Source organism: Anguilla anguilla, chromosome 5 (assembly GCF_013347855.1).
Source record: "Anguilla anguilla isolate fAngAng1 chromosome 5, fAngAng1.pri, whole genome shotgun sequence".
Classification (NCBI taxonomy): domain Eukaryota; kingdom Metazoa; phylum Chordata; class Actinopteri; order Anguilliformes; family Anguillidae; genus Anguilla; species Anguilla anguilla.
Window position 1 is genome coordinate 54,391,860 of NC_049205.1, and position 15,009 is coordinate 54,406,868.

General features: G+C 41.0%; 1 protein-coding gene across 2 annotated transcripts; it reads right to left on the reverse strand.

Annotated features, from left to right (window-relative positions):
- Positions 1 to 232: 232 nt before the first annotated feature.
- bco1l (beta-carotene oxygenase 1, like) lies at positions 233 to 12,088 on the reverse strand. 2 transcript variants are annotated; one of them, XM_035420107.1, is made up of 11 exons: positions 11,223 to 12,088; positions 5,918 to 6,046; positions 5,700 to 5,829; positions 5,345 to 5,492; positions 5,109 to 5,256; positions 4,534 to 4,751; positions 3,893 to 4,159; positions 3,637 to 3,742; positions 3,012 to 3,106; positions 1,820 to 1,931; positions 233 to 1,507 (listed from the first exon to the last, which is right to left on the reverse strand). In XM_035420107.1, exons 1-11 carry the CDS (start codon positions 11,287 to 11,289, stop codon positions 1,347 to 1,349), a joined length of 1,581 nt encoding a protein of 526 aa, XP_035275998.1. In that variant the 5' UTR covers positions 11,290 to 12,088; the 3' UTR covers positions 233 to 1,346. The 2 variants fall into 2 exon arrangements, with proteins under 2 accessions (XP_035275998.1, XP_035275999.1); XM_035420108.1 differs by lacking the exons at positions 233 to 1,507; positions 1,820 to 1,931 and adding an exon at positions 1,950 to 2,791.
- Between the last annotated feature and the right edge of the window lie 2,921 nt (positions 12,089 to 15,009).

A 15,009-nucleotide genomic window follows, 5' to 3' on the forward strand; every position in this document is an offset into this window, starting at 1 on the left:
ACCCAACAGTTTTAACTGTTAACACCTTCGTTTGACGTCCAGCACTCTGAATACCGAACACAAGTGCATCAACAGTTAAAAAACCTCACTTATCCAACATGTAAAATATATTTATTTGATTTAATTTGGTTATTATTATCAAAGATATCAATTATCAATTAAATCACCAAATCCATTGATAGGCAGAGCAAACTGTTGATTCAAACATCAAAATGTACAACTCACAACCAGATGAAAATTAAGAAATTTATAAAGTTACGACAAATATTCACGTCTAATCTAAAGACGAGGTTCAACTACCTTAAAACAATTCATAAAGGTTACAGACATGGATAGTCACATAAGAAATGAATGAAAGAAGACCACAGCTTATTTGTCCCAAAGAAATCCAAAATTCAAAAACTAAAAGACAGCAGAATATTACAAAATAACCGGAGGTCAAATGCAGAAAGCCAGTCCTAGATGCAGGACTCAGATGCCCACTTCCGACTAACAGTTACAAACTTCTTTACAGGTTGCCCTGCTAACTAAAGGAAAGCCACATATTTTATCTAGTGAAAGAAAAGAGGGGGATAGACACCTCCTCTGACACACACACACACACACACACACTCTACACACAGACACACATACACAGACACAGACACAGACACAGACATACACACCTGAAATTGCAACTCCCCCCCCACCCCCCCAGTTCCTGCTTCTTCTCTTCTGGCTATGCTGGCTGAGCACTTTGAAGCTTCCTATAGCTGAGAATGGCCAAATGGTGAATCACATGTCTGACACTACTCAAATATTCATCCCACTAAACAAATATATTTTTAAAGTATTTTAAAGAAATCTCACAAAAAACGTATTATTGAAAGTATGAATATTGATAAGTTAAAATAAGTTTGAATGTTTTAAACTACATTTATATTCAATATAAACATAACTAGAAGATCCAAAACAGTTAAATTAATATATGATGACTGGGGAAGATCACAAATGAGGAGCAGAAACATAAAAAAGATGGTTAAACCTCCTTTGACTTCAGGTTAATTATTCACCTGCTGTATGCTAAAATTCCGTTTACAGTAGTCTAATGTATTGCAACTTGTTAAACACACAGCTGCTTTCTGGAATGTGTTTTCAAAATAGTTTCGCAACAATTGCGTCCTGGGATCCGAAGGTATTCAAGTACTTTTGAACAGTTACTTTGCACAAACAATGTTTAATACTTGTTTTAAACAAAATGGTCACAACATTTCAGCAGGTAACAACAACCACTGCTGAAATGTTGTGACCATGTTCTTTGAAGCAAAATGGTCACAACATCTCAGCAGGTGACATCGACCGCCACCTTATTGAGGGTCTTGTCGAGGAACAAAGAGCCCGTGTAGGTCCATGTGTACGGTGGAGCTGATCTTAGCTCGCGCCAACTCTGTGAAACTCTTCGCATCGAGCACCAGCATGAAGGGCGGTTTCTCGGGATTGAGTGAGACGACGGAGGACAGAATGACCCCTGAAACAAATAATGTACATAAGACTGCTCAAGGATGAAAACTGTATTGGCATATCCTGCAACTTTTGAATTGGTCGCTATGCTGGTCTGGTTGACAGCTGTAGTAGTCAGCAGAATTACCTAGTAGTGTTTCTGAAACCATTAAAGATCAGGTACTGAACTACTGAAATCATACACATGAATTTCCTCTCTATATTGTCAGAAAAGCAGATGGAAAAAAAAATCAGTCTACCAAAGATGGTGATAATGATAGAGTCAGGCAATGGGTTTGAACAGGCTAGAACAAAGTTCAAGGGTGGGGGTGTCCCTCACCATCATCTTCCTCCACAGCACCTGGTGAAGCCACAAAGACAGGCTCGGAGGGATAGCACTCCTCCTCAGTCCACTCCACACACTGTCTTGTCACAATGTCCAATTTTCCAATCTGTCGGATGAAGTAATGCTTGGTGAAAAGATCCGGTTTTGGACTCTCAATGTTTTTTATAATATGACCTGCCAATCTGCCAGTATGCTGTCTGTCCAGTGGTGAATGTATTGTCCTGTCATATCCATCTGTATTGCATTAACTGTATTGTATTGGATGTTTTTTTCATGTCTATGTTCAAAGGTTAGAGGAGCACAATGGAAATAAGCCTGTTGGTTTTCTTGTGTTTCTATCCTCGACAGTTTTTAAAGAATTGCTGTCTGCTATGCAGTCTTATGAAATCCTGTTTTTAAATTGTTAAATGAATGAATTAATTCATTCACTCATACACTATATGGGATTTCAGAAGTGGGGTGGGGATTATCTGACTGAATGTGCAGGAAGAGGACAGCATTTCCAAGAAAAGAAACTGTAGCCCCCGGGAATCTTTCTGATATTCATGAAATGCAACAGGAGAGTGAGCTAACAAATATGCATTTATTGAGTTTGCACATGCAATAGAGTACAGTCATTTTGCCAGTAGTTGACAGGCTGTCACAAGTGACATCACTCCCTGAGACACGGAAAGCAATTATCCTCTTTAGCTGGGTGCAAATGGGCTAACATGCTTTTCAGGTGTGTGGTTTAGTGTGCTGTGGTTTGATCCCCCTTGATCTTGCATAAACAGCATAGAATTCTACCTAATGACCCAAATCCCAATCCTGGACATCCAGCTGAAGAACAAAAAACAATTATTCATCTACTTCATAGCAGGTCCATCTGCCATTGAAGACGTAGATGTGAAATTGGAATTCTTCAAGGGTGTAGTGTGCAAAAGTCTGCCTAATGTTGAGTCACTTTGCAGGGCTGGTCTGATAAACCTGATAAAATATAAAATAAACATACTTACCAATGACTGAGTATAATAGCACAAAGGCTAATCTGCAATCAGATGAAATTCCCACTTCTCTCTAGGCCAGTGGCCACAATGACTGTTACCATAACAACCACAAACATCCTCTCATACACGTTTCAGTCACACCCCACCCACTGTAAACGTAGGTAATTCAGGCCTTTCAGCCATCCAAAGGAAACGATTACCTTATTTGGGTGTGGTGACCACTCCACCCTCGAGCCATAAAAGTAGCGGTACTTTCTGCTGTTGAATTTGTAATTAATCCCAGGTAACTCCAGTCCTAAAGGGAGACACAAGGGGGCGCACTTGCTTCACCTGGCTGTCATTTCACATGATCACATTATTGTCAAGCCATCCTGCATTCATTTAAAGAAAATGATCTAAACTGTGTTAGTATTCCAAATGTCCTGCAGGTAGCATGGAAATGAAAACAGTGCCTCCTCAGATCTGATTTGAACCCAGCAAACCACCGACATTTACATTTGACATTATAGCCATTCACAGCTGATGCTCTTATCCAGGGTGAATTAGAATTAGTGGCCAACATCACCTGTAGCTGTGGACTGAAAATAAATGGCAGCTGCCAGCTTACACTTTGATACAGCTGCAGCTGCAGTAGGATTGCAGGCACCAACCTGATCACAGGGGGCAGGCACTGTTGCTTGATGATAATGGGATAAACCTGCCCACTGTGACCTTCCATCCCTGGGTAACAGCACAGTCATTTGTACGTTCATTCCTTTCTTTACTTATGACCCAAATTCGACTATTACAATGCCTTACAACTGCATGCCGAATAGCATTCCTCACCGACTAATAACGTGTCAGGCTGGCAGTAGACAGATTTGTCCTTCTGCAACACTGCTGTGGCTGTTGTGTCATTGAGTTTCACCAAATTAGAGCCCACTGGTGCGTCCTGTGATCAACAAGAGCACATCAGGCTTTCCAGCAAAACTAAACAGGAAATTCCTCAGGGTTAGTTCAAATTCAAAAGGATTGAATGTGGTGAATCTGAGTAAAGTCCGCTCTGTCATAGCTGATTTGACACTTAGGATGTTCTCGTTACCTTTTCAATGTCGAGGGGAAGGACGAATCTCTGGCACACGGGCGGAGACCATTTCTCATTGGTTTCGGTGAAATCCTCAGCTTCACGCCCCATGTTTTGCAGGTAGAACATGTCATACAGGTTGCTGTCCTTGTACGTGATCATGTCGAAGACCACGTGGCCTTCGTCCTCGTAAGCATTGATGTGGTGGAACACTACCAGTGCGTCCGTATAGAACTTGGTGGAGAAGGCCTTACCGGTAGTTCTGTTGATCAGGTGGATCAGCGTCTGAGAAAAAGCCAAATAAGACAGCAGTGAGATTGTTGCAGTCTGCGTCACTCAAACTGAGGTTTACATTTTGCATTAAAGCTTTGACGGCATTTTAAGGATAAAGAAGTTCAGTTGTGTTTTTTGGCATACACTATAAACCAGCAAGCTAGCCACATTCATCTGTGATAATTCATTGGACATCATTGGGAATTACTTCAACCTAGTTATTAAAAAAGATTGAAGCAGTAATAGCAAATACCAAAAAATCAACTATTTTTACTGACGCTCAAATTATTTTTCTTTTCCTTTCCTGGAAGAATTTTAATGACCATGGATGAGAGGGAGACCTCAAATATGGAAAACAAAAACCGTTTTGGGGCGGTGCCTCTTACCTCATCGTCTTGGTCATACTTGAGGCAGGTGCCCCAGTTGATCCCTCGGAAGTAGGCGGTGGCCAGTTTGAGCATGTCTAGTTTAAAAGGCTGCTCGATGAAGATGATGTAGTTCTCTGTCATGCCGAAGCTGTGGAAGTAACTGGGGAACAGGCTGGACCGGCAGGGTACAGAGCACACTTGCTTAACGTTCTTCAAGGCCAAATTCCCCTTCTGACCTGAAAGGTAAGTGTGCATACGGTCAAGTGAATTGCTGAAAGAGTGTTTATAAGAACAAGTTCTTATACGGTTCTTTGACCGAGTCTCACTGAGGTGACACTCTTATCGTGTCAAGGTTCCCAGGCAACCACACAGAGGTTGACTCGTATTTTGGATCAGTACCCTGCAGAGGCACTCAAACCAAATGATTATTGATTTCAAAATGAATAGATATTTGGCGTTATTTTTTCAGCATTTGCCTGGCAGGCCACTAGGTCTGTACAGAGCCACTCATACCCAACCAATGGATCCTGACCCACAGTTTAGAAACTAATACATTTCAGTCCGCATTACAAAAACTTTGAAAGCCCACATACCTGAGGCATTAGCGGGGACCTTGAAGATAACATACTTGGGACCTCCGAAACTCATGATAGACGTGCCCATGTTGTAGGTGTTTCCATGCTCATCATAGTGAGGGTGGGCAGTTGCAAGGTTCAACGCAATGTAGTTTCTGTAATTAGCCTACAGCAAAAACTGGCCAGTAAGCCATGGCAAAAGGAAAAGGCATCAAACTGGCAACTATTCAGACTGTTAACTGGTCTGAACTCACCCTTCCCACAGTGTCCAGGGTCTCAGGGTCAATCTGATTGATGTAATTTACTTCAGCTGAGGCATAGTAGTCCTCACCATACCTTATGATGTTTATAAGGTTATTGTCTGTGAAGTCAGGAATTGCATTGCACAAATGTGTGAACATTCTGTAAAAAAGAAAACAGAAAAAAATAATCATATTTAAAGCAAAAACAAAAAAAGATAAAGAAACATATTTGTTTATCTAAGTCATTTAAGGGACAAAGTCTTGTTGATTTCATCCAAGGTGGATAATTTTGCAGTGCACAAGTAATCTGCTTCATTCTACTACTTGGTTTAAAGAGTATGATTTAAAGTTTTCTTTTTTTTTTTACTTTGAGAAGATGTTTTTGCAGGGGTCTGGGTAGATCATGGTCCCAAATTCAGACACAACAATCCTGTTGGCTGCAGTATTCTTTTTGTATGTCTTACTGCGGAGGAACTTACTCCGATAGAAGACTTCGCCTAGAAAACAGAAGCAGGTTGACACTGTAAGACTTGCATTAGTGTTCGGCGACGGCCCACAGTGACTCACTCCTTTCTCTTCTCATACCGTCTTTGAAGGTGTAACTGTGGATCAGCGCCATCCCATCAAACCAGTGGTTGTAGGTTTTGTCTCCGATAGAGAAAAGGCCAGGGCCATTGCGCAACAGGGTCCCTTGTAGCCAGTCAGGGACAGAGCCTGAGAAAACAATAACACACACATGAACACACACATGCACTAATACACCCGTGAACACACATACACACACATACGCTAACACACCCATGAATACACACATACACTTACATACCCATGAACACACACATGAACACATACATACACAAACACACCCATGAACACATACATACACTAACACACACATACAAAAACACACCCATGAACACACACATACACAAACGCACCCATGAACACACACATACACAAACACACCCATGAACACACACATACACTAAAACACATGAACACACACATACACAAGCACACCCAAAAAAAATTCAGACTAGAGCCTTTATTCACTTATCGGGTCATCAAGTCAGCTTTCTACGAAGACGTAGTTAATAAAAAAATGCACTGCATGGATCTGTCCTTTTCAGAAGCAAAGGGTATGACAATGGTACTCTAACTTGGCCCAGGGGACCCCTGTGTATGCTGGTTTTCACTCCAAACACAACTGCTCTCAGAATTTTAACAAGCTGTTACTTTTTTTGTAATTAGAAGCTGTTTATGTTTGGAAGACTGTTTTTGTACCCTCTTAAACCACATTCTGTGAGAAATAGCTATACATGCCATGATGAATAAAAGTATCATATTCACATTGTGTTCATTTTAAATGATTATATAAAGAGAGGTAAAACATTTAAACAATTCAAATTAAAGACTGGGGTGAATCAATAGGCTCGGAGTCCTGATTTGAGAAGGTGTGGAATGGATGTCTGGCCACTGAAAATATCCATTTGGTTGATAATGAAGAATTCAAAGACAAAGCCGTTGATAACATGCCAAAACTACTTTATGTTCATATGCATATATTTCATTTGAACTTTGGGGGAGACCCACTGCTAGACTTCCTATCAAAACTCAAAAGCATACCAGCTAGTCTAGCAATTATTATGGAAATATTGGGGGTGACACATTTGCATGTCTCTTCCCAAACCTACACATGAATGCGTAAAGGAAAAATTATGAAAACTTAAAGTACATATGTTCAACAACATTGAGCAAGAGACTGGCTGTGACAAAATCACCACACTAGGTGTCCCCATGACCAAGGTTTAGAACCACTGGGCGGTGAAACACTCACACTCGATTCATATTGTAACGGCAGCTGGCTAACTACCTAGCCTCCACCTATTGTATATAGTATAAATTACTTCCATGTGTTGATGTAGCTAGTCCAGGATTGGCTTGTAATAGCCAGTTAGACTCTGTGCTCTTTGTGTCAGATTCACATTATGGGCCACAATTTGGCTATAAAATGAGCGTATAGTATAGTGAGCTGCTTTTTGTGAGAGCAATGGCTCATAAAAGTGATCCGCCAGGCATGTCCTTCACTGAGACTCACTAAGTGAGGCTTCAGAAGTGAGTCTTCAAATTGAGGAAGAACCTTCACGCCTTCGAGAGAGACAGCCAGAGGGTATGAGTGAACGGAAGAAGACGACAGTGCAGATAGCCACCCCTCGGCGAGAAAGGGCTAGCGGCAAGGCGGGACTAATGGTTTTGCAGCTGGGCGAGACTAAGCAAGAATTCCACGAGCAAAAAGAGAGCAGAGTCGCTCTGTCACGCCCTGTAGCATGGTAATAGCATTATGCCGGCTGCAGACTGCGAGAACCCACCGCTTAGCCTACCGAACCCTACCAGCGAGTCGGTGGCACGTTGTTCATCATCTCTCAAAGAACGGCTGCCCCCGAAAGACAGGAGGCCCGGGGAGAAACTGGGCCGGAACGTTGTTGACATGCAGCGGCTAATCCAGCGGGCCTACCCACAACTCAGTGGCTCCGTAAGAGCCAGCTTGGCCCTCCACACGTTCCTAAGGGGACTCCGTCCGGTTCACACGAGGCAGCCGGTCTGCCTCGCCCATCCAGCAACCTCAGCGAGATGCCGGCTCAGGCTTAGGACTTAGAGGTGATCCTGCGCGACCAGCAAAGCAACAGCGCTCTTCTGACAGTTCGCCGGGCGGTCAGCTCAGAAGAAGTTCCGGCTTGGGCAGTGACGAGACCCCGGCGTGACCCCAGTGCTGGTGTTGCATCAAGGAAGGCCACCTGATGAGAACGTATGTCCGGAGACTGTGGGATGATGAAGAAGGGCAGCGGTAGCTGGGAAACGGGGGCAGACTGATGTAGGCGGGGCACATTCCGTCTGTGGGCAGGAGCGCCCCACAGAAGAAAAGGGTGGGCCACCTGGGCTGCAGCGAGAATAGCATTCATGTGTGTTGTGAGGTAGCTGCACTAATCAACACAGGTTCTACTGTTTAATTCAGCCGGGACTATTACTTTGACTAGTCATTGGCATACCAACATGTTTTAAAAGAACATTTATCATACCAGTGCCTAAAAAAACACCAGTGACATGTCTAAATGATTATAGACCAGTCGCCCGAACTTCTGTAGTAATGAAGTGTTTTGAGAAACTAGTTAAAACCTATGGAATATAATGTAATAATATACCAGCCACCCTAGATCCATTAGTTTGCCCTCCAGTCAAATAGGTCTGTTGAAGATGCTGTTGTTCATAGATTATAGCTTTGCGTTCAACACCATTATGCCAGCAAAGCTGGTGGCCTAACTCGGAGGGCTAGGTCTAGGTAAGTCCATCTGCTTGGGTGTATGATGGTAGACCACAAACGGTGAGGCAGGGAACAAACTACCCATCTACTCAGATACTTAACACAGGAGAACCACAAGGTTGCAGCCTCAGCCCTCTGTTATATAACTTGTTTACATATGACTATGTTGTCAATTGCGATAATAACCACATTGTGAAGTATGCAGATTATACCACAGTGATTGGACTGATCCATAGTGACAACAAAGACACTAATTGAACAGAGGTATGGGAGCTGCTCCAATGGTGTACAGATAATAACTTATTGATTAACGTGGGCAAAACCTAAGAAATGATCATAGCCTTCAGGAAGAATAAAGCCAGCCACATTCCATTAATTATGAATGAGAAGGCTGATGAGATTTAACTCCTTTAAGTTGTTAGGAATACAGGTCTGTGACTCTCTTACCTGGCCTGTTGACACCATGGGAATACTAAAGAAAGCTCAACAAAAGCTTTGCTTCTTTAGACTTATGTCTTCAGAAATTTGCCATGTCAACCAATACTGGTGAAATCCTATACAGTAGATGCACCATCGAAAGCATTCTTATTGGTGGCCTTCTAGTGTGGTACAAGCAGCTTCAAAGAGTTATTAAACAGGCCTCTATGATAACAGGTAGCAACCTTGCACAACTGACAGAGAGCTATACCTTCTACTGCAGGAAGAGAGCACAGGGCATCATTAAAGATAGCACTTATCCTGGGCATCATCTGTGTACCTTATTATCATCATCAGGGCTATGTTACTGCAGTACAAATACACACACCACTCGTTTTTATAACAACAGGCTGTAAGGATTATTAACGGACAGGAATAAGTCCTACATACTTCCTCGCTTAGTTGCGGTGGTCGTGAAATGTATGTATACTGCTGTGCATATAAGTGTGTGTATTTGGAGCGCACAGATGAATTACGTATAATGTGTATGCATGTGCACATATATGAAAACACACATGAATATGTATGTGTGTTTATATCTGTGGTATATACTGTATGTGTATGGTGACAGTGTAATGTGTTTATTTATCCAGAGAGCAGCCCAGATGGGGTCATTCCTATGTTTCCAGGGTCCTATGTTCCCCAGCTCTACATGAAATCTTATCTGTGTTTAGTAGATAGAGACAGAGACAGTAAATCAATGATTTTCTGTCTTACTCCAGAAAACAATGTCAGCTAGGTCTATCAGCAAACAAATGGCTTAGCTATGCTCAGAAGTCCTCAATAATAATAGTATTTTCCAAGAAATTATGAAAAATTGTTCACAACGTTTTGTCAGGTTCAGTGTCTTTTACCGCTACCACAGAGTGGTAAGTGAATGCAATGATGAGAAAACTTTTGGTTACGCTGAGATATAAAACAGTATTCCAAAAGCAAAATTAGACATGTTATATATCGTTATAAAGCCTATACTCTCACCTACTGAATAAATGAATTGTCAATAAAGACAGACTGTACTAAAAAGGGCGACAACATTGTTAACAATACGTGTGGTATTACACACGGGGTCATTAGAACTTACGACCCTGGGAACATAGATACGCTCCTGCGCAGAGCAGGGCACAAGTTGTTCTTTGTATTGGAATGCACTTGCTTTTAATGCACATGACAATAAATGACTTTACATAACTTGACAAGCTCACAGAACAGGACAGTCTAAAAGCTAAAATGGTAAAAGTGTGTAGTGCGTAAAAATCGTCTGTCCTCGGTTGCAAAACTCGCTACCGAGTTCCAGACAGCCTATGGAGGCAACGTCAGCACAAGAGCTGTTCATCGATAGCTTCATGAAAAGAGTTAACATGGCCAAGCAACTGTGCACAAGCCTAAGATCACCATACGCAATGCCAAGCGCCGGCTGGAGTAGTGTATAGCACACTGCCATTAGAGTCTGGGAGTCTCTCAGCAGTGGAAATGCATTCTCTGCAGTGTAATTAGAGGTATCTTCAATTAGCGTTTTGACTAGTCATAAATGAAATACAGATATCAGGCTAATAAATGATAAAAGGGGCTGCCATATGGCTTCAGAAAGCCAATTTACTGCTCTCATTATTTCTTCTTATCCTTATTCCATAGCTATCATATGTCTGTACGCTAACCCCACAGCTTTAAAGACAGACCTACCAATTTTATATCGGAAAAATTCCTATTGGTTAACACTGATGGAACAATCTGAATACACTTGCAGCTGACGTCACAGCCGGCCGCTGCAGCTGCCACAGCATGTCTCTTGCAAAGCTTCTAATCTGGCAAGATAACGTTATTGCAACATAAATGCGAGTTCATTTCACACAAATATTAATTAGTTTTTTGTTATAACTCATGTGTATGCGTATTTGAAAATTAAACAAAATGTTTAGTCTTGCAAAACATTTACAGTAGTCGGTTCATATTTAGGCTATAAAACAAGCTACTTTGCTCACATTTAAAAAACTTTATTCTATTATATATTTCTACTAGTACAACTACCATGCTTTTCCCAGCCAACTTAAAACTTGTCCTTAAACTTTCCTTTATAGTTTTACAATATGGACGTACCTTCAATGTCAGCTCTGACTGGCTCTGGAGTCTCAGTCCCATTCTTGCCGAATATCGTCTTCAACATATCCGTGCAACGTTCTGAACTATGATAGCTTCTCCCGAGAGGATCGATTACAGGGGTACCTCCGGTTTTTCACCGTCTGTTACTGTGCTCCGGGTAAGGTCATAAAAGCTACGGTTTTCTTGTTAATTGTATTTATTCTCCCAGTTATCTACCAATACGATGGTAGTGATTAACTTCGGCATCCAATGATAAGCCGAAATAGGCGGAACTAGCCATGAGCACAATATTTCTTAAACGAATGAGCCGTCTTCTGTCATTACAGTAAGAACATGTTCACATTTAATACTGTTGGGAAGTTCAATTCTTTAACATGAATCAGTACATTCGACTCCGTTGCCTACATCAGAAGGAATCGAACTTTAGATTCGTCCGAGTTATTTTCTCATACTTGGCCACTAATAAAACGCTAACTGTCGAATACACTAGTTACTTTTTAATCCTGCCTCTCCTGCTCTAGTTCTAAGTATTCACTCGCAGCCGCAAGCAAAACGTTGCTGGTCATGACAATGTGTCAAAATCATTAAAGAGAGACCATATTTTTTCTACCGCTTAAACACATCTAGGCTGAGCTCCATCTTTAAAAGACGTGTACGGCAGTCAGTGCAAAGACGTGTTTCGTACACACAGCCAACTCTCGCATGGCGTGAATTCACCCTTCGTCAATAACTATCTAAACAAAGGGTACTGCTAAGCACACTTTACGACTACAAAACTTGAACATTTTAGCAATAACAACATTTGTTCTGCAATAAGAATCTTCATCTTGCTGCGCCGCCTATGACTGGGGAAGTGGGCGGTGCTAACTAGTGGCTACAGGATGAAGCTTGAATGAAAAGCTATCGGTGGTGATGACGTCCCGGCTGTGCATAGGTGTATCAAAAAAATAAAATAAAATAAATAATAATAATGTTTTAAACGTGAAATGCCAAGTTAGTTACGCACGTAAAACACAGTCTATACGACGGCAATTAAAACACTAAATGTAAGCCTGCCATTAAAAGTACTGACATCGAAATGAGGCCAAGTTACAACAAACGATATCGGCTGTCTTAGCTCACAATGACTACACTATAGGTTTGAACGTCTGCATCCATTGCTTTGGGTGTATGAAAAGCACATCGCGAATAAAAGATTATTATTATTATTATTATTATTATTATTATTATTATTATTATTATAATAATAATAATAATAATACATTACAGGCATTTGGCAGACGCTCTTATCCAGAGCGACGTACAACAAAGTGTATAACCATAACCAGGAACAAGTATGACGAAAACCCTAGAGAGAAGTACCGGTCCAAGTGCAGGGAACAACCGCATAGTTCAACTTGGACCCTGAAGGTTAAACTGATTAACACTAACACAACGAGAACGGCAACAACGCAGTCTATGGAAAAAATACAAGCAGTAGTTAAGACAGACAATGCACCTAAGTTACATACGAAACAGCTGCCTAGTTACAACCCTAAGCTTACAGTCATTTACAGGGAGGTAGGGAGGGATGGGGAGAGGTGCAGGTGTTCTGAATGTGCAGGTGCGAAGAGGGGGAGTTGCCAGGCGTCCTGAGGTAGCAGAATGGAGGGATCTGACTGGCATGTAGGGTTTGAATAATAATATTATTATTTTGTTGAGAATTGTGTTCACAAACAAGATTGTTTTATTTTACCTTGTAAAAGAAACAATACTATTGCACTTATTTGTCTAAACTTTATATGACCCATCAGATGAAAAACACAGGGCCAAGTTACTTGAAATAATTTAGAAAGTATCAGGTAGCAGTGCTTTGGAATGTGACATTTTTGTGTTCAGTTGTGTGAGCTAAGATAGCCAATATTGTTTGTTGTAACTTGGCCTCATTTTGATATAAATACTTTTAACGACAGGCATAGATTTTGCAAGTTTTACACAAGGCACCAAAGGCAGACCTGGAATATCTGTTGGTGTTAAAGGTGCCATCTGATTACCTGTCATATCAAGATAGGACTACCTTGTCTTGTCAATAGCAGTGCGTTTGTTTGTGTTTTTATTGAGTAGATAATAATAGTTTAATTCATTATTACTGTTGCACACTGTAGTACACCCTTCCTGGACCAAGGCCTTGTTGTGGCGGAAGGGCTTGCAAGATTTTATGATCCCCAGAGCTATGTCGTTGGGGGCTTATTTGTCCCCCCGGTAGGGTCTCCAAAGGTGAACAGGTTTGGTGTGAGGACCCATATGAACATGATCCAAATTGACCCCTACTAAGGGTAAAAATAAATAAATAAAAAAACAAAAAAAACAAAAAAACAAAAAAAAAAAAAAAAACCCACAGAGCTCAGTTTACCCGAATAACAAATGTGCTACTATTTTTATGTCCAAATTCTGATTTTTCACTCTTGCTGCTCTGGTTTTCAACCCTGCAGTGTTGTCACCGATTATATAATTTCGAAGCGTAACTAACTTGGCTGTATCTCTTACGTCATTTTACGAATAGTTGAGTCCAGTGTCTTTCTAAGAATAACCAGGTGACCATCAGATTAGAAATGTTACACAACTTCAGACTGATTTGCTAGAAAATAGTGAACTGATTTGAAAACTGTTAACTAGCCCAATCAGCCTGAAACCTGCCCGATCTTAAAAATGTATATCTTAAATAATTTGAATAAAGTCCACAACCCATTGACATCACCCAATGTTTGGTATCATTTGAAATGCTTTTCCAGGCGTTCACTACAGCCGCTTTCAGTTGGTCCTATTTTTGAGGGTTTCTGTTTTCAGTCTCCTCTTCAGCAAGTAAAATTCATGCTTGATCGGATTTGAATCAGGTGATTCAAAACTTGTCCAGTCCAAAACTTTCCTCTTTTTCTCATTGATGAAGGCAGTGTGTTTGTGGTCATTGTCTTGCTGAAAGATGAAGCTGTCGAGGTTGATGGAATTTCTTTGTGCATAACCAGACCAAAGTTTGTCTAATGTCTTCGAAATGTATCACACTACTGCTGTCCATTTAATCATCAATGAAGATGAGTGAGCCTGTTCCAGAAGCAGCCATAAATGCCCAGGCCATGTGACTACCTCTGTCATATTTCACAAATTCGTTGATATGCTTTGGATTATGGGCTGTTCCTTTCTTTCTGCACACTTTTGGCTTTCCATTGCGTTCCTAAAGGTTCATTTTGGTCACACCTTGTTCATAAAACTTGGCTCCTTCTGGCTTATCTTTGTATTTTATTTTATTTTGATCTGATCTGGCCTTTTGATTCTTGCTGCTATCAAGAGGTTTGCATTGTGCAGCGTAGCCTCTATAATTCTGCTCTCAAATTCATCTGCGTACAGTTGAAGTGATATTTTCACTGTTGCCCTCCAGAGACTGCTAGTGATGTCACAGACTTTTGTTTTATGTTTTTCACAGTTCTTAGGATTTGTTTCCCATCAACTGCAGTTTTCTTGATTAATTGAAATATTTCTGACTTTCGTGTAAAATAGTGTCACAGCAGTATGCACTATCATGTTTTAACACCATACTTTGGACTTGCAGTTGAAAGTGGGACTCTACGACATAGAAAGTAATTTTATTCTTTGAACTATGAACTGTCCTTTGTTGTGTCAGACACTTTATCGTGGGGTGTTCTCTATGTGTTAGTGCTTGTGGGTTTACTTTAATACAACTTAAGCCAGTCCTTTGTAATAACAGATAAATTGGGCAAGTTTTTTGGTTTCAGTGATTCACTGTTAATGA